At 34.8% G+C, this 19355-nt stretch overlaps 1 protein-coding gene across 1 annotated transcript in view; it reads right to left on the bottom strand.

Moving 5' to 3' along the window:
* Positions 1–11218: 11218 nt before the first annotated feature.
* Positions 11219–19355, bottom strand: part of LOC107587068 (polycomb group RING finger protein 3-like) — a 24767-nt gene continuing 16630 nt past the window's right edge. The window contains exons 7-9 of the mRNA XM_016274680.1: positions 15617–15754; positions 12735–12815; positions 11219–12309 (exon numbers count right to left, since the gene is read on the bottom strand). Of these exons, the coding sequence (XP_016130166.1) occupies positions 12262–12309; positions 12735–12815; positions 15617–15754 (267 nt within the window). The 3' untranslated portion in view covers positions 11219–12261. The remainder of the gene's footprint in view (positions 12310–12734; positions 12816–15616; positions 15755–19355) is intronic.

Below are 19355 nucleotides of genomic sequence, written 5' to 3'. Positions count from 1 at the left end.
ATATTGAATCTGGGGGTAATCTATTAGACTGTGGCTGTCAAATGCAGCTTTACCGAGCTCAACGGCTCAGACCCCTGCAGATATAAACAAAACGCTATCCACCTTTTTCTTGTCGTAAAAATGGGCGTGGCCATTTGTAAATTCTATGGGTCTGGCAAACAGTTTTACCGTTTACTGCACGTTGTTATTCTCCTCGTTATTTACCTATAGCGGCTAATGAACCGGAAGTCTCACCCATAGGCTTACTTCCTCGTTGAAGAAAAAGGTGGATAGAGTGGTGGAACTATGATGTCACTTTGTAGGCAAAAACCCGGAAGCGAGTTAGCATTTTAGCACTTCCGGTTCCATGTCCCAGAGTCAATGGGTTTTTTGAATGGGATTTTGGTTAAATCCTTAAAATAAGGTCCGTGGTTCACACAGGCTCAAGATACTTTCACGTTTTATTCTACGACATAAAACACACCTGTTACACCCCACTCGTGACTTTTTTAAACTGTTACATTTCTTAAAAAGACGGTTGCTAACAAGTTGCTAAATGGGACTACAGGCACTGTCGGAGACATTAAACGTCATCACGCAGAACAGTTTATCAATTTACAGTATTTTCCAGTCGTAGCATAATTTGTAATACAATTAATTGTAGAATAACCAATTAATAGTTTCCCGCATTTTATATTGTTGGTCGACGATGTTTTTTTTTGTTTTGCAACACAAGTCTTCAGATGGAAGATGCTTGTTTTATCGCTTTCCTGCTGATGCGGAGACGCTGGGTTCGTAAGGTAAACTCATATTACGATTATTCCATATAAACACCACATTTACCGGCTTAGTCAAGGTGAAAGTGAAACTTTAACGATGCATAGTGCTTAAAGCCATGTTAAATTTAAATGTTTACGGCCACATAAATCTGTTAGAAAGCATATGAGGATTTCCTAGAAGCAAGGATAAAATAACATTTTGTGTACCCATCCTAACAAAGCTGAAATGTGGTACTTTATTCACTAAAATAAATGTAATCTTACCATATGCAAAAACTCGCTCACTCTGCTGTTATTTAATCGATTAAATGCACTAAAATATTATTCAATAGTACGTGGAGACACGTTTTTAATTAAAATATTCATATTAATCAAGGATTTATTGACTTTTAATGCACCTTATTTCGAAATGTACAGAAATACGTGCTTTCATATGTCCTTTAGTTATGATTATTTCATTTATTCACTATACTATTTATTATTAATGTCTCATTTCAGTTTTAGTTTGGCTCTAGTTTTGTATTTATTCTAGTGTATATGAAAAGGTTCATGTAGCGTGGATTAAAAATCATATACAGAGTAAATCCTTTTCACTGAACACGTTAAAAATAAGTTTGAAAAAGTTATCGGAAGCATGGTGGTGGTGACATCGAAGGCGAGCGACTGCGGTGCTGTAGTTCGTTTATAGCCTAAGTTTAGCTTTTAAGTTCTGGCGCTTTTATTTAGGCTTCAAAATTAATCAAAGCTATATTATTTTGTGAAGATTATCTTGATGGACAAAACGTGTAAGTTTCATGAACTATAGTTGAACACAGAGCTTATTTTTTGCGATAATCCAAAAGCCTATGGAAAAATTCTATAGGTTTTTTGTCGAGGGAACCAGTGTCATGCTAACAGCCGATCCGCCTAAAAAGTGACGTCATAGTTCCCCAACTCTATTGGCTAATTTTAAAAGGGGGCGGGACTGCCCGATATGTCCCGCCCTGTCTTTCTGATTCAGTTGAAATTACGTCACTACAAAGAATAATGCTGCATGTTTCAAGGCACTTCAGTGGACCTTTAAGGCCCATCAGAATGCATACATTACTAGCAGAGAAGAGAACCTCTGACTGAACAAGTTGCTCATGGTAACCAGCAGAAGTAGATGCCTAAATAAACCAACTGAAGGGGAAAAAACAACACATACTGTGCAAGAGATGCAACAGTCCATTGCTTTTAGTAAACATGTCTCGTTTATGCATGATATGGAATATACTGCACAATTACTCATGCAATCAACTGTTTAGCATCAAGACTATCTTTGCATCAAGACAAAGGTTTTGTTTGAATTAAACAATAAGGAATGCAAGGTTATCCTATTATAATCAGTGGCTAAAGGGCCTTAAAGGTCATTGCTACATTTTCGAATGACAAATATAGCACAATCTTTAAGTGCCTTTTTGCTTTTATCAAGTGGTTAGTGTATAATAAAAATATACACATTTTCATTAAACATTTAAAATGTGATTATGCAAATTGCATGTATTACTAAAAAGAAAATCCTTTCCCTGACAGAATGTGAGCTGGTGAAATAAAACACTATATTGATCAATCACAACTACCCATTTCATAATGAGTTTTTCAGCTAAAATTCCTGTACTTGCACACAATATAAATGCAAAAGCGACATTTCCCTTCAAAGGACTCAAAACTAGTTTCTCTTAGCTAATATTTGACAATCAAACCCTGAAACAGAATTTAAACAAGGCAATATTTTACCCAAGCGTTTTGGTTCACTTATTAGGCTATTTCTCATGGGGCAGATTACCCTTCAACTTTGTCAGTGTTTCTTTTTTAATGCAATCACGAGGAACTAAAATTTTCAACAAGGGGAACCCGAAATTACTCGTGCAGCCTTTAGCCATTTATTGCTTCCACAGCCAAATTTCATTTATCCTGGGCACAAAATTTCATGCCAGGAATTTTAAAACTAATTGAGACTCATTCTTATCTAATTTGTTATTGAATATTCTGTGTAAGAAGTTGAATTACTTCCAATTTCTCTGAACTCCAGCAAACAATGCACAGGCTTCAGCAGACTGAAATTTCTTCATGAATACATAATCACACTTCAACAGGTGGCCAATGAACAAAGAAGATATATATACTGTATGTAAATATCAGAAGTGGCACCTTGTGGTCGTGTTCAGCTTCCATTGTCAGTCTACTGATAGAATCTGTATGATGTCCTAGAATACTCTGTGTTCAAAGCAAAAGCTATGACAGCTAAAGTTTCACTCACATGCCTCAACTTGTCCTAAAACTTCAGAGACAAAAAGACTGGAAACATGTGAAGTCCTGTGGATGGGATTTTCTTGAGGGTCTCATCTGTGTGAGGAGAAGATGGTATGGATTCTATAGCTGAGCTTATTGTTAGAAATAAAGTGCAATAGCTAAATAAATGTCACAATAATACTTTAAAATAAGGTTGAATTTGCTCAGTTGATGCATTAAGTATGAATAGCATTTATCAGGGCTTGCATCCCAGTATTTTAGTGAGCTCTAGAACATTTAGGTCTTCTGCTCAATTGCTTTTAAAGGCTCTTTGCTGTAATTATAATATAAAGGTGACCATGAATTTTATATGATGGGTCCTAAACTCTGGAATAGTCTACCGTTCCATGAATGGTCAACTTCATCGATTGGAAATTTTAAATACTCCTGGAAAACATATTTTTACCGAATAGCTTTTTTGGTGCATCGTGCATATATATTACTTACAGAAGTTCCTGTAAAGGACTTGATTGTTTGTTCTTGGCTTATGTTAATTGTAAATGTACAGATGATTCAAAAATGACACATTAACTGCTTTGTAATTATTTGTGCAATTTCAGAGTGAAAATTTCACAAGTAAGAGATTGTAAAATATTTAAGTAGAAAAACTGAAATAGTATTTTCGTGTAAACATTAACTTTGATTAATGAACAAACTGATTTGATAAAAGTACTTGTAAAATCAAATTACATTTTAAAATGCTCGTAATCAGACTGCAGTACTTTATATTGATTACATGATTACGCATTATATCAATAAATTATTCATAACTTATTGCTTCTCCCTAATTCCTCTTTTTCATCTTTTAAATGCTCCTTTGCCTATACAGAACGTCTTCTAGTTTTCTGGACATTCACACAAAGACTTTAAGATATAAATTGGTAATTAAGTACCACATTTGCATGTTCACGGTTCTCTGACGTTGGTTAATGGTCACATGACATGCAGGTAAACAAATAAAACATTACATTTTTTTAGCAAGTGTTTTATTTAGTTTGATGTTATTTTAAATAGATTTTCTTAATTTTACACTTGTATGATTTAATTAATTTAATTACTAGTTTAATGTTTAATGCACTTCATGTTGTTAATTACAACAAAAAGAATATTTCTTACTCTTTAATAAACAAGTTAGGTCAAAAGTAATCTAAAAGTAGTCTGACTATATTACCTAAAATAGGCTATATAATGTAATGGATTACTTTACTAACGCAATCACGAGGAACTAAAATTTTCAACAAGGGGAACCCGAAATTACTCGTGCAGCCTTTAGCCATTTATTGCTTCCACAGCCAAATTTCATTTATCCTGGGCACAAAATTTCATGCCAGGAATTTTAAAACTAATTGAGACTCATTCTTATCTAATTTGTTATTGAATATTCTGTGCAAGAAGTTGAATTACTTCCAATTTCTCTGAACTCCAGCAAACAATGCACAGGCTTCAGCAGACTGAAATTTCTTCATGAATACATAATCACACTTCAACAGGTGGCCAATGAACAAAGAAGATATATATACTGTATGTAAATATCAGAAGTGGCACCTTGTGGTCGTGTTCAGCTTCCATTGTCAGTCTACTGATAGAATCTGTATGATGTCCTAGAATACTCTGTGTTCAAAGCAAAAGCTATGACAGCTAAAGTTTCACTCACATGCCTCAACTTGTCCTAAAACTTCAGAGACAAAAAGACTGGAAACATGTGAAGTCCTGTGGATGGGATTTTCTTGAGGGTCTCATCTGTGTGAGGAGAAGATGGTATGGATTCTATAGCTGAGCTTATTGTTAGAAATAAAGTGCAATAGCTAAATAAATGTCACAATAATACTTTAAAATAAGGTTGAATTTGCTCAGTTGATGCATTAAGTATGAATAGCATTTATCAGGGCTTGCATCCCAGTATTTTAGTGAGCTCTAGAACATTTAGGTCTTCTGCTCAATTGCTTTTAAAGGCTCTTTGCTGTAATTATAATATAAAGGTGACCATGAATTTTATATGATGGGTCCTAAACTCTGGAATAGTCTACCGTTCCATGAATGGTCAACTTCATCGATTGGAAATTTTAAATACTCCTGGAAAACATATTTTTACCGAATAGCTTTTTTGGTGCATCGTGCATATATATTACTTACAGAAGTTCCTGTAAAGGACTTGATTGTTTGTTCTTGGCTTATGTTAATTGTAAATGTACAGATGATTCAAAAATGACACATTAACTGCTTTGTAATTATTTGTGCAATTTCAGAGTGAAAATTTCACAAGTAAGAGATTGTAAAATATTTAAGTAGAAAAACTGAAATAGTATTTTCGTGTAAACATTAACTTTGATTAATGAACAAACTGATTTGATAAAAGTACTTGTAAAATCAAATTACATTTTAAAATGCTCGTAATCAGACTGCAGTACTTTATATTGATTACATGATTACGCATTATATCAATAAATTATTCATAACTTATTGCTTCTCCCTAATTCCTCTTTTCATCTTTTAAATGCTCCTTTGCCTATACAGAACGTCTTCTAGTTTTGTGGACATTCACACAAAGACTTTAAGATATAAATTGGTAATTAAGTACCACATTTGCATGTTCACGGTTCTCTGACGTTGGTTAATGGTCACATGACATGCAGGTAAACAAATAAAACATTAAATTTTTTTAGCAAGTGTTTTATTTAGTTTGATGTTATTTTAAATAGATTTTCTTAATTTTACACTTGTATGATTTAATTAATAGTTTAATGTGTTTAATGTTTAATGCACTTCATGTTGTTAATTACAACAAAAAGAATATTTCTTACTCTTTAATAAACAAGTTAGGTCAAAAGTAATCTAAAAGTAGTCTGACTATATTACCTAAAATAGGCTATATAATGTAATGGATTACTTTACTAACTACAATTACAATTTGTAAGTAATCTACCCAGCTCTGTCAACAACAATTTTGACCATTTTCCATGGACTTCCTCTGAAGATAACTGGCTTTGTCTAATTTCTTAAGCTTGCAGCCTCAAACCAAAAGGCTCAGCTCTGGCACTGTGATGACTGACTGTTTAAAGTCAACATGACAGCCTTCACAACCCATTCTACTTCTGTAACATGATGCAATCCTAAGTGAAAATAAAAGAGGTTACTGACATCCAAAGAGGTTTATAATGCCTAGAGAATGCTATAAACATAATGAAGTTTTAGCATTTTACAATATATACACTAAGATTTTTTTCTTTGGAATAATGTGGACTGACTTACTAGAAGACTAGGAACATGTTGACTAACAAATCTTACTGAGTTGTCAGTATTATGTTGTATTTCAAACCACTGAAATCGAATGATCTATACAACTGACATTCATTTTAATGTTTACATGTTCAGCAACGTTGCTGGAAAGCTCATTAGACGAAACTGTGGGTCACTTTGCATACAATTGAATACAAATAAAGCAGGAGAAATGAACAGCACCCTCCATTCCCGATACTTCATTAGACTGCAGTTTTTCAAACGGTCAGAAGTGAAATGAGAAGGAATGAGAATATTACAGGCTCATTACCTCAGTGTTTGAAACTCTGACCGCCACCTTACCAAATCCATGGTGCTCTATTCTGTTCGTGCCGTGCATCTTGAGGCAGTAGGGTCACCTCGTCACAGTTTTTTTAACATGGTAAAAGGCCTCATTTCAATGAGTGTTCACTTGGGAATTTACAAACAAAGCGAAAGGCAAAACCATTATATTTGGTCACACCTCTGGGATTTCTAAACCGGTAGCTTTGTCGTTTATATCCTTTGTTGCTTTCTTTCATTCATTCAGAACAGCTTTATGGCATAATATGGCTGAATACTAAATACTAAAGCCAAACCCACAGGATACCGAATTGGAATCTGAATTGAAATGGCAGGAATAGAAACGTACTGCATTCGAAAAACTTCATCTTTAGGTGTTGTGCCAAAACAAAGAGTTACTATAAAAGTTAAATAAGCTGTATAAGTGAACTGAAATTTCAAAGGCATCCTCTAAAGTTAACTGAAATAAAATATAAAAACTGTCATTTTAAAAATCTGAAAACTTGATATACTAAAATAACTAAAGCTAAAATAAAAAATGTATAAAAACAAAATAGTTGGATTCAAAATATTAATATTGATATATACTGATATTGAGAAGCACAAGACAGAGACATTATAAGACAGTTCATCCATATAATCATTCAATATGGCAGCTTTAAAATCTGTTATTTAAATGTATTATAAACAAAAAGGTTCATAGATGTTTTTGGCCATTCATACATAGAATGAATACTTGCCTGGAAAATTTAAACTCCTTAAAAGGGACTTTATGTGATTAAATTATAGTTTAATGTAGACAAAAAAGACGCTTCTTTTTAAGGCATTTATTCATGAAATACACACTTTCAAAATTTCAACAAAAGCTTCCATAAAATTGTAAGAAACTCCAGCCCAGTTTAAACAAAACTCCTTTGTGTGACTATGGAAACCATGTGCAATAAATAATCATTATGCCAGGGGAAAAAAAGAGACAAGGAAAAGGACACTATTAAATGTCAATATTTTACCACTAAAAGAAACTTAATAGCTGTTACAAAAAGAAGAGTAAAATGTGAGGAAAACAATGTGCTATGTATGGAACATTAGTGTGAATTGAGCCAAGCAGGCACCCATAGAATCAGAGGGACGAGAACTGTATGGATGGAAACCATGTGCAATAAATAATCATTATGCCAGGGGAAAAAAAAAGAGACAAGGAAAAGGACACTATTAAATGTCAATATTTTACCACTAAAAGAAACGTAATAGCTGTTACAAAAAGAAGAGTAAAATGTGAGGAAAACAATGTGCTATGTATGGAACATTAGTGTGAATTGAGCCAAGCAGGCACCCATAGAATCAGAGGGACGAGAACTGTATGTACTCTATCTGTGACCTGAGCACCTAACGTTATATATATATATATATATATATATAGAAAATTAACCCTATTCTTAGACCATTAAAGGGATATTTCACCCAAAAATTTAAATTATATCGTAATTTACTCACCCTCTAGTTGTTCCAAACCTGTATGAGTTTCTTTCCTCTGTTGGAGATATTTTGAAGAATGTTGGTAACATAACAGTTTTTGGTAGCCATTGAAATACACTATATGGAAAAATGCATAGTTTTTTCCACAGTTTGGAAAAACATGAGGAAGAGTATATTTTTTGGGGGTGAACTCTCTCTTTAACATGACAATTTAGCCAAACTTGCCCCCACACTATCATTACTATAACACATCTGGCCATTCTCAGTTTTTTCCCCCACAAAATTCACATTGATTTACATCAGCATAAATGCCTACAAGAAATATTTCCATGTATAAATAATTAAATATAATCTTTTAACATTACAGTAATGAGATATTTTTTGCATTACATTAATGACAATTAGAGGAAAATGTATTTCAAAACATCCCACAGGTCATTACACAATAGCAAAATATAACTTCTTTTTTTCATGTGGGGTGAAATACGACACGAATATGTTACAGATAATTTCCTGAGATTCACCTAAGGATCATCCTCTGATATCATCTCAATATCTCCAGATTTGTAGCTCAGTTTCGAATTTCAAAGTCACGGAGCACCATTGTCGCAGGGCCACCCGCTGCCAAAAAAAAAAACTAGCAAACGGAAATGATAAGAAGACCAGCCTCCAGTCTTGGCAACTTCAGTCTGGACACAGTCCACAGCTTCTAAAGCAGTAAAGCAGGTCTCTAGTAAGCTTCTTACAGCCTGCCTGTCAAGTGAAGTAGCACTGATGTCTCAATGCAAGCCTGATAACATGGCCTGAGCATCGATCCATCCCAATACTGCGCAGGATAGCGAATCTACCTCAGAGCGCTAAAACACCTCTCATGCACAATGAGGCCCTGGGAGAGTGGAACGGTGTGGTGATTTAAACAATACTAAAGCAAAAACCCCTGTCTTCCGACTTGCCTTCATCGCCAAAAAATGGAACAAACGCATAGAGATTTGTGATAGAGGTTTAACAATATAGAACAGTGCCAGAACAAGTTGCCATGTTCAACTCCTGGGATGATCGAGCAAAGCTGTGGAAATGATGTACAACAGGTCTTTACTCTAAATGCTAGTGTTCTTTAGGACAACGAAGGTGTTTTTTTTGCCATTTGAGACTTATTCAGAGTGACCTAGGACAGCAGTAAAAGAAAATTCATGAATCCATAACCAACTTTCCTCGAAGACAGGCTGTAAAAACAAGTTTCACAAGACCTGAGAGCACCAAACATTTCAAAAAGCTATACAGGTATTTTAAGACTCTGCCCTGGTCTGCACCATGTTTAGTTCGGTTTATTTGTAAAAGGTAGAAAACATTAGCACCAGTTATTGGCTCAAATGGGAGAAACACCAGCGAACACCAGCCTTCACCATGGCAATGACCCCAAAAAATGGCGAGTATCAGAAACGCATTAAATAAAAACCGTAAAATCATGCATTTGTTGCCTTTTCATCACCAGGAATAAACCTGCAGTCTGTTAGGTATGTTAGCCATTTAAATGTTTGCGTGAAATGGCCGATACATTCAAGAACGCAATATTTAAACCATCATGACAGCATCCTCTTTACAAGAGCATATTGGTGATGCAATAAAGCCAAACAATATGCAGTGAAGCTGAAAACAGAACGCATACTGAGATAATTCACATTATAAGACAGCAAAAAAAAAAACTCATGGGCAAGACTCCAGTATTGGCTATACAACAAAAAAAATCAGTATTTGTGGAATAACCTAATGATGAGAATGATCCAGAGAAATTTGGTCAAGCTGGTTTGGCATTTACCCGTGTAAAAGTTGACCGATATAGTGGATTGTTTCAAAGTAAAAACATTTGGATATAAAAAGTCAATTAGCTCTTTAAGAAAGATTTCAAATACATTTACGTTAGAAATCTGATAAGAGCCCTTTAATGTTTGATCAACTAGAAGCAGTTTGTCTGCCACAATGGAAAAACGACTTTAATTCATTGTGAAAAATCTAATAAAATAAAACCATCGATTTCAACAACTAGCCAATTTTCACTAACCTAACCCGAAAAATCATACTCTGATCTCAATTTGCCATATTCCTCTATATTAAATCAGTTAAGGTCAAACGCTTTTTGCATTCTGCCATTCATGTAGCTTGCCATCCGGAATAGAGTGAAGTCAGGAGGGAGTATGAAGCCTTTGGCACTAAAGACAGTGATAAAACAAATAACTGCACAATACATACTGTATGGACGGTTACTTGTGGGTTACATTCGTACTGTGGAGGAGCAGAGAACTGACATCACGTCATTGTAAGGACTGAATGTTACATCTTCAATTAAATGGTAATGCATTGCATATATGACATTGAGGCTGACGGGACGTATGTGTATATGAGGGGTTGGCTGTTTATGAAAGTAAGTTAAAGACATTAACATACTAAGGATTCATCCTCACACATCCTTAATGATTCTATAGAGCTGCAAATGAACATTTGGGAGGATCAAATGATTAAAAGCACCTTTCCAGTTCAAAAATCAATTTTAATCACTGATGCGTTTACTTAGACACTTAAAAATCATCCTTAATTAAAGAGAACCAAAATATGAGCTTTTTGCATCATAAAACGTCTGCACCACTAAAAAGAGATGTACTGATAGAGTGAATTTCATAACTCTTGTCAAATTGCTTGGGTCATATTTTACCCCAAAATCTAATGAAAAAAGAGGAAAAACTCTAAATAATTTATATATCTTTTGTAAAATAATTTATAAAATAATAATTATAATTATCTAAATTCATTTATTAAATTATATTTAAGAAAAAGTAGATTGTTTTTATGACCATTAAAACTTTTTTGCATCGTGACATTTTCTTAATAAATAATCTACAAAACTGCTCATTACCGCAATGCAAATAAAAAAAAAATTGTTTTTTAAAATCCTACAAAAATGTAAAAATGTGATTTTAAAATTGTATTTATATATCACAAACGCATACAATGTTCTGACTTTAAGGTGTGCTGTAAATAATGATAAAAAGCTGCATTTTTTTACTGTAATACACTTTTTACTGTATTACAGTAATGCAAATCTGTATTGAGAAAAATGAAAATCACAAAAACATAAAACATACAGATGCATTATGATAATGTCTGAATTCGGGCAGGGGATTTGCGTAATTGTCCTGAAAATAATGGCAAAAACAAATCTTAGTAGTCCCAAGCTTCATTTCCTTTAGGCAAAATACAATTTCTTTTTTTTTTCTTTTGATTTTGGGGTGAAAAATATTTAGTGAGATTCAACCAATTTGGAATCTGCCTTGAATTTAGCTGAATATTTATGTCTTTTCCATGTAGCCACATAAACACAGGCCAAAATATAGCACTTTTGGAAAACCACTCTAATCGGCCTCTATTTTTCTTGCCTTTTAGTCTTTCACACACACTTTCATTACATCTTTCATCCCTTCTCACCACCAACAACTTTTATATACAATATTGGTAAATAGAACATAAATACTACACATAAATTTGCCTATTCACAATTCCACTCGTAGCGACGCCGAAAAGTAAAGAAAGAAACCGCTCTGAAATAATACACTCATATAAACTGCTTTATATAAGTTTAGAAAGGCTCTGCGCTCCCGAGAAGTGTTAGGTAGGACCTGAGAGAGAGCGGCCAGTTTGAAATGCCTTCTCTCTTCTGGTTAGCAGTGTAAAAGTGGACACTTCCACGGAGGACGGCAGACACCGAGCACCATCTTTTTGCCCATAATTGAATTGGGAAAAAAGTTCAATGGTACAAAAAATGTTAAACCTTTTCTCATGACCTTTTTTTTTGTCTTTTTTTGTTTTAATAGTGTAAACAGCGCACCAATAGGGTCTTGGTTCCACTCATCTATACAAAAGTATAAATATATGCTTTCTCTCAATTTTTCACATATATAGGACATATAGCGGACGAACAAACAGAGAAAAGCGGTTGTTCCCAAAAGTCGCCAGTGTTGCCGTGGCTGTGCTGGTTTTGTTGTTTGCTGGCTCGTATCGGTGTTGACGGGTGTTTGTTTGGTGTGGGCATTGATGGCCTCTGCATATATAGCACGTAGCACAGTCCTCAGCCACTGGGCCAAAACAACCAAGCGTTTTTGTCCAACTACAGCAGATCCATTTTGGGTCTGTAATGAAGGAGGAGGGGGGATTTCTGGAACGCACACAAAACACACAAGCATTCATGTGACTGAAAGTCATACAGCCACTAGAATGGAAACAAAGGCACAGAAAGTCAAGTGCATCTATTGTTTTTGCAATGGCATTTCAGGGAAGCAGAATTAGATATGCAACCTTTAAAAAAAAAAAAAACATCTCTGCATCAAAATGTCAATTTCTGACTTGCTGTTGAATGAACATTACTTGAGATGGAAGAGCGGAATATATAATACTGGTCAAGATGACACAAAGACAATTTAATATCTTCACATGCTGTGTTTGATTATGCATGCATGCAAATTATGCAAATTATCCATGCATGTATAGAAAGTGACATGCACATCAGTATGGCAAATGGGTAGAATAAACCCAAGCTAATCTACGACAAGCATACATTCACACAAGTTTATCATTAATTACCTTAAATCTCCATCTTGTTACCACAACAAATTTCAAAGTATGGTCCTTGCCCAAGATTTCTTCATTGCATAAGATGTCCAGCTGAAAATAAGCACACAAATATAGCAAACAAGCCCCAAAAATACAGTATACGAGAAAAGACTAAACAAAACTATTCTTTCCGTTGTCCTGCAGTACCATTAAAGGTGCAGTATGTAATATTGACAGCTAGCAGTTAAAACGGGTACTGCAGTCCAAATTCAAAATATTGAAGTGTGTTGTTTCTCCCGCACCCTCTTCCTCAGACTCGACGCTCACATAGGTTGCAAGATGCAACAAGGAACAAGTCAACGTTAGCCAACGAGCCTTACAGTTTAAGGTCATGAATTTGTGTTTAATATTCCGCTTTTTCGATAGATGCAGAGGCTTTTTAGGTTGGGTACAATCTGCAATCTTTGACCCAGTTCGTTTGCTGGTTTTAATGGCTGCGATACACTGCGTTTACCACAAACTGGCAACCCTGTCGCAATACTATTGGTTACACTCGCAGTGGGCGGAGTCACACAGACCAAAACATTCCGACACGGAGCGTACATTTCAAAGCAGAATAACTCGCTCTAATGTTGTTTTACGGACAAACAAATGTGTGAATTTAGCATGTTTATTAAATATCTGCAAACACATTATGGTATTTTTATGCTTTTGTAGTCAAAAAATTACATACAGCACCTTTAAATAAGTCAGCTGCTCATTATCACACAATAAACTGAATGGAACCCTTATTAGGGATGGTTGGGATGGTCAAATAGTCTGCTGCTCGATGACCAGTTAGCCATCCTGAATGATTCCTAATGAGTTTATTTGGATTATTTTTAAGTTTTCACATTTTTAGCAACCTCAGACTTCATGGAGAAGGTTTCAGCATGCTTACAACTTTAGCACAACATTACAGCAATCAAATTGAGTTCACTGCCTCAAGTTAACATTTAGGCAATTACTGTCGGACACGAACATTTTCATGACTTAAATGTTAAGTTTTTAAGATGATGTGTCAAGTTAAAAACACTAAAAATGCATTGCGAGATCTTACACCCCACAGTCCAGCTAAGTTTTAAAACATCTAGGCTAGTTTTGCACAGATATTCCAACATATTTCACAGCTAATCACCAAATAAATAAATAAACCCTCTTTCGCTCTATATACATTATTTATTAATCATATGAGTGATTTTTTTAATCAAAGTTACAATATAAAAATATTTTAGTAACAGCTATGTAGAACATAATTAGGACATTGCTCAAATGTACAGTTTAAAAGCTATATATACAAAAATATGACCAGAGAACGCTGCAACTGACCAATCAGAAAAAAGTATTCCAGAAAACCGCATAATCAATTGTGTACGAACGTCTCAGCGGACAGGTGGGATTTTATGGTGCTTTACAGAAAAGTGACAGTCCTTTGTACACTCAAAACATTCAGTTCCACCTATTATTCAAGCCAAAGCAAAAGACGCAAAACCTTTAATGCACAAGAGCAGCCATAACCGCCCAAAGGATTATGTGTATCACAGTATAAGGGATGCCGCTCTCTCTGGAATAGTGCGCAGTGAAACACCAGTGCCTGGGTCTGTGTGTTTTGGCTCGCAAGACCACAGCAACACCTGCTGGAGGCCATGAGCTCACAGTACTATTCAGCGTTTAAAGGGTTAGTTCACCCAAAAATTAAAATTCTGTCACTCCCGTAAGATCTCCGTTCATCTTTGGAACACAAATTAAGATATTTTTGATGAAATTTGAGAGCTCTCTGACCCTCCCATAGACAGCAATACAATTACCACGATCAAGGTCCAGAAACGTAGCAAGGAGATCGGTAAATTAATGCATGTGGCATCAGGGGTTCAACCGTAATTTTACAAAGCTACGAGAATACTTTTTGTACGCAGAGAAAACAAAAATAACGACTTTACTCAACAATTCGTCTCCGTGTCCCCCTGGTGCCATTTTGGAGAATATTCACTGAACGTAAACAGCGTATGCTATTCTGTGTCAGCTGCGTCACGTTTTCTACGTTGTTTACGCTTTGATTTGAACGAAAACAACGTATCCTGACACAGAACCGCATACACTGTTTGCATTCAGTGGATACTCTCCAAAATGGCACCAGGGTGACGCGGAAGAGATTGATGACAGAATTTTAATTTTTGGGTGAACTATCCCTTTAAAGTCATCTAGGATGTGAGCCAGGGATGTTCAGAGACAGAAACGTCTGACAGTGAAACAATGAAACTTTTGATGCTTATTAGGATTTAGTTCTTCAAAGATTTTGCTTTTCTCCTACACTTCAAACAGAGCCGCTACACAAACTGCTACCATTTCGGAGTTGTATTTTTTTATCTGGCTCAGAGCGGTATTGTGCTGTTGGCAGCTATAACTCTCGATACTCGCCGAGAACAACAGGCATCTGACAGTATTATTGCGGGGGAAAGTTTTTGACGGATGTGTGCAGTGGAATAGCCCACACATTTCTAACACAAAGGAGGGAAAAAAGGGGGATGGAGCAACAATAATTAGTCAAGTTTTGTGTTAAATTGTACTATGAGATGTTGGCAGGCTGCGAGATACATGACAGAGAGCAAATGATATTACAGGCTATTATTTGTCTCTGAAAATATGAGGCATGCTGAAAGCTTTATGGGAATCGTGACAGCGCGGAGAAGCTTTGAAATGCGCATGGTGACTCACGCAAGAGTCTTTGTCATGAAGGGAATGCCGATGCCGGCCGACATGGTGGCAAAGGTCTCTAACGAGTCAACTTCAACTGAGGGAAAAGGAAGATTATGGGTTTCATTTTGAACTTCGCTCTTAGCATGAGGGAGCTCCAGGTCTGGCGGATCACATACCTCATTGAAAGATGTCAGGTTTAGCTTCTTCGCGATGAACTTCTTGAGGTGGAGAACCGTCGCCTGAGCCGAACAACGAATCCACTTCCGCTTGAGTCCTCTGAGCTTACTGCTGTTACACTCCAGACAGATACTCACCTGAACAGACAAAAGCAAGAGAGACTGTGACAAGAACATTCAACAATTACCTTCCAGGCTCAAACTAAATATCAGATACCACGTAGAGCCTCACAAAATACTTACACATGTAAAAACATGATATTTCAGGTACTAAACCTAAACTGGTTAAATGATCTTTCAATCTCTAATCAAGGCTCTCACAGTCTTCTTGTTGCTTTGTTAGACCTGTACTGTACTATTTTGTATAAAACTTTGCATCATTAATGATTGCTGTCACTCACGTCACCTAGAAACTCTCAATGAAATTGATTTGTTGTCATTTAACAGGTTTAGCAGAGAAGCAATTAGAGGTAATTAATTTTCAATAAATGAAAAGATTTGTAATCATATTTAAATGTATACTATATTTATATACACAAGTATGTGATTTCATCAGTGTTTGATGACATTGCAGGGCATTCCAAATCTTGTAAAATGAACTGAATCTCTTGAACCTCGTAGGAACCCTGTAAATTTGAACACCGCTTAAAATTTGCATTAATCAAAAATAGATATTTTGCGGCATCCCAGATAAACGATGCTGAGAGAACATGTGAGCGACAACCGATTTTTTTAGCTGACATTTTGTACATCTTTGATTTGAATCACTTTACAGTACCATTCAAAAGGTTGGGGTTAGAATGATCTTTTTTTTTAAGATATGGATACTTTTATTCAGCAAGGAAACCGTATAAACATTTCTTAATGTAAAAAAATATATACTTCAAATAAATGCTGTTCTTTTTAACTTTATACTCAAAGATTCCTAAGAAAAAATAATAAATTGTTTAACAAAATATAAAGCCGTGCAGGATAAGAAATATTTCTTAAGCAGCATATTAGAATGATTTCTGAAGTTTCATGTAACACTGAAGACTGGAGTAATGATGCTGAAAATTCAGCTTTGCCATCACAGGAATAACATTTTAAAATATACAATTAGAAAACCATTACTTTACATTGCAATAATATTTCACTTTACATTGCAATAATATTTCACAATATTACTGTATTTTTGATCAAATAAATGCAGCCTTGATGAGCATAAGAAACGTCTTTCAATGCTACTATACGTCACTGAAGTATTATTACTATAATTTGATTTAGACTGTTAATTATGTTTGCAATAGAGTTTCTAAAAAAGTAACAAGTCAAAAAATAAATAAAATATGATTTTTGTGATTTACAAGTGTTAAATTTAGGTCCTGGCTGTCAAGAAAGCACATTTATGTTACTTCTTCCTTAGGATGTATCGTTCCTGTTAAAAGCATCTGCTAAATTAAATAATGTCATCAACAAACCTAAGCATAAACCCAAACAGGTCATCAAGTCAAGAATAAAAGTTAAGCAACATAATTCTTACTCAAAAAGTGCAGGGCCAGAACAGTATCTCCAGTATTAACAAATAAAATGCATAATCAAATCCAAGATGAATGTAATAAATAACCCACTGCATCCCTCTCAGTTGATGGAAGAGATATTGAAACTCACCAATGTTAATTATGTTTGCAATAGAGTTTCTAAAAAAGTAACAAGTCAAAAAATAAATAAAATATGATTTTTGTGATTTACAAGTGTTAAATTTAGGTCCTGGCTGTCAAGAAAGCACATTTATGTTACTTCTTCCTTAGGATGTATCGTTCCTGTTAAAAGCATCTGCTAAATTAAATAATGTCATCAACAAACCTAAGCATAAACCCAAACAGGTCATCAAGTCAAGAATAAAAGTTAAGCAACATAATTCTTACTCAAAAAGTGCAGGGCCAGAACAGTATCTCCAGTATTAACAAATAAAATGCATAATCAAATCCAAGATGAATGTAATAAATAACCCACTGCATCCCTCCTCAGTTGATGGAAGAGATATTGAAACTCACCAAATCTAAAAAATTAATATCCAAACTCTATAAACTTATTAAATACCAATACAACAAAAACTTTACCAATTGCTAAATGGGAAAATGACTTGGCTTTCACCCCCAACAGCGACTTCTGGAAAGAAATCTGTAGTAATATATTTTCTATGACTAGCAATACAAACCACAACTAATACAGTACAAGATAATTCACAGGACTCGCATCACTCAAAGGAAATTTTTTTAAATGGGTCTAAGCGACACAAATATATGCTCACAATGCACACTGGGCAGCACCGATGACTATTTGCATGCCACATGGATCTGCCAACTGTTTGCTCATTTTGGATATTAGTGACCGATAAACTTTCCATCATTATGGGCTGTAGGATTCCTAGCACTTTGTTTACTGGGTAATACTACAGAAATTGATAATCTTCCGATTAAATACAAAAATCCACTCCTCATCTCTCTAACTATCGCCAAAAAAATAATTCTGTTAAACTGGAAATCACAAAAATTTATACATATCAACTACTGGACTAACCTTCTTATAGAATATATTGCATTAGAAAAAATAACATACACAAACAGAGAAAAATATATTTATATTCACAGACATCTGGAATCCATTTCTGACTTACCTTAATATACATCAGAAACTATGAGTAGATATACAGTATGCATGTGGATATGTTTATGTATGTGTATATATGTACACATGTACTGATGTATATTATTGATATAATGTATAGTTTTATTATGATATATTTTATCTCTATTATAATAATACCACCGAATATGGTTTATATGTACATATGCAATCTACACATTTGTTTTCTTTTTACTCCTCTCCTTTCAGTCATTCACTTACTTAATTATTTACTCATTTATTTATGTATTTACTATATGTATTTGAATATTAATAATTGAGAATTTTGGGGAAGGGAGGAGGACAACACAGATAAGAAAGCACTAATAAGAAAATGCTTAAGAAAATGTTATACTCATATGTGTAATAATTTTTTATATATATTTGTTTTTTATATTATTATACTATATGTATTTGAATATTAATAATTGAGAATTTTGGGGAAGGGAGGAGGACAACACAGATAAGAAAGCACTAATAAGAAAATGCTTAAGAAAATGTTATACTCATATGTGTAATAATTTTTTATATATATTTGTTTTTTATATTATTATTTTTTTTCTCTTCCTGCCTCTGGTCCCCAGTGACATCCCGGTCCGTATTTGGTATGGTGGAGTTGAAATATGGGTGGGAGGAGATGATGTGGGGCATGAGGCATTTCTACCCGCCGTCTCTCTGAGCTCTTTCTTCCAGGATCTCTCACCTTAGCTGGTTCTGACATGCATGCCTCGTAATATGCATCACATATTAGCTAAAATACATGCACACCTAGTAAAATGCTTGGCATGTGTGTATGTATGTATGTATGTGTGTGTATATGTGTGTACATATATATATTCTATAAAAAAAAAAAAGGGAGACACATACAAAGGGTAAGTGGGCCGTGTGGGTGAGCTGGGTCCCTGGCCTGGGCTGCACTATGCGTCTCACCTTTTTAATGCATCACAAATTAGCTGAGACATATACACATCTATACATTAAAAAACATATGTAAATAAATAAATAACAGACATCTGAGACAAGCGTGGCATGCAGGTAGTGGCCATGGATGGCTGGTGTTTTGGAGGATGGG

This window comes from Sinocyclocheilus grahami, unplaced genomic scaffold (genome assembly GCF_001515645.1).
Source record: "Sinocyclocheilus grahami isolate Dianchi unplaced genomic scaffold, SAMN03320097.WGS_v1.1 scaffold89.1, whole genome shotgun sequence".
In the NCBI taxonomy this organism is placed as follows: domain Eukaryota; kingdom Metazoa; phylum Chordata; class Actinopteri; order Cypriniformes; family Cyprinidae; genus Sinocyclocheilus; species Sinocyclocheilus grahami.
This window is presented reverse-complemented; position numbering and strand designations above follow the sequence as displayed.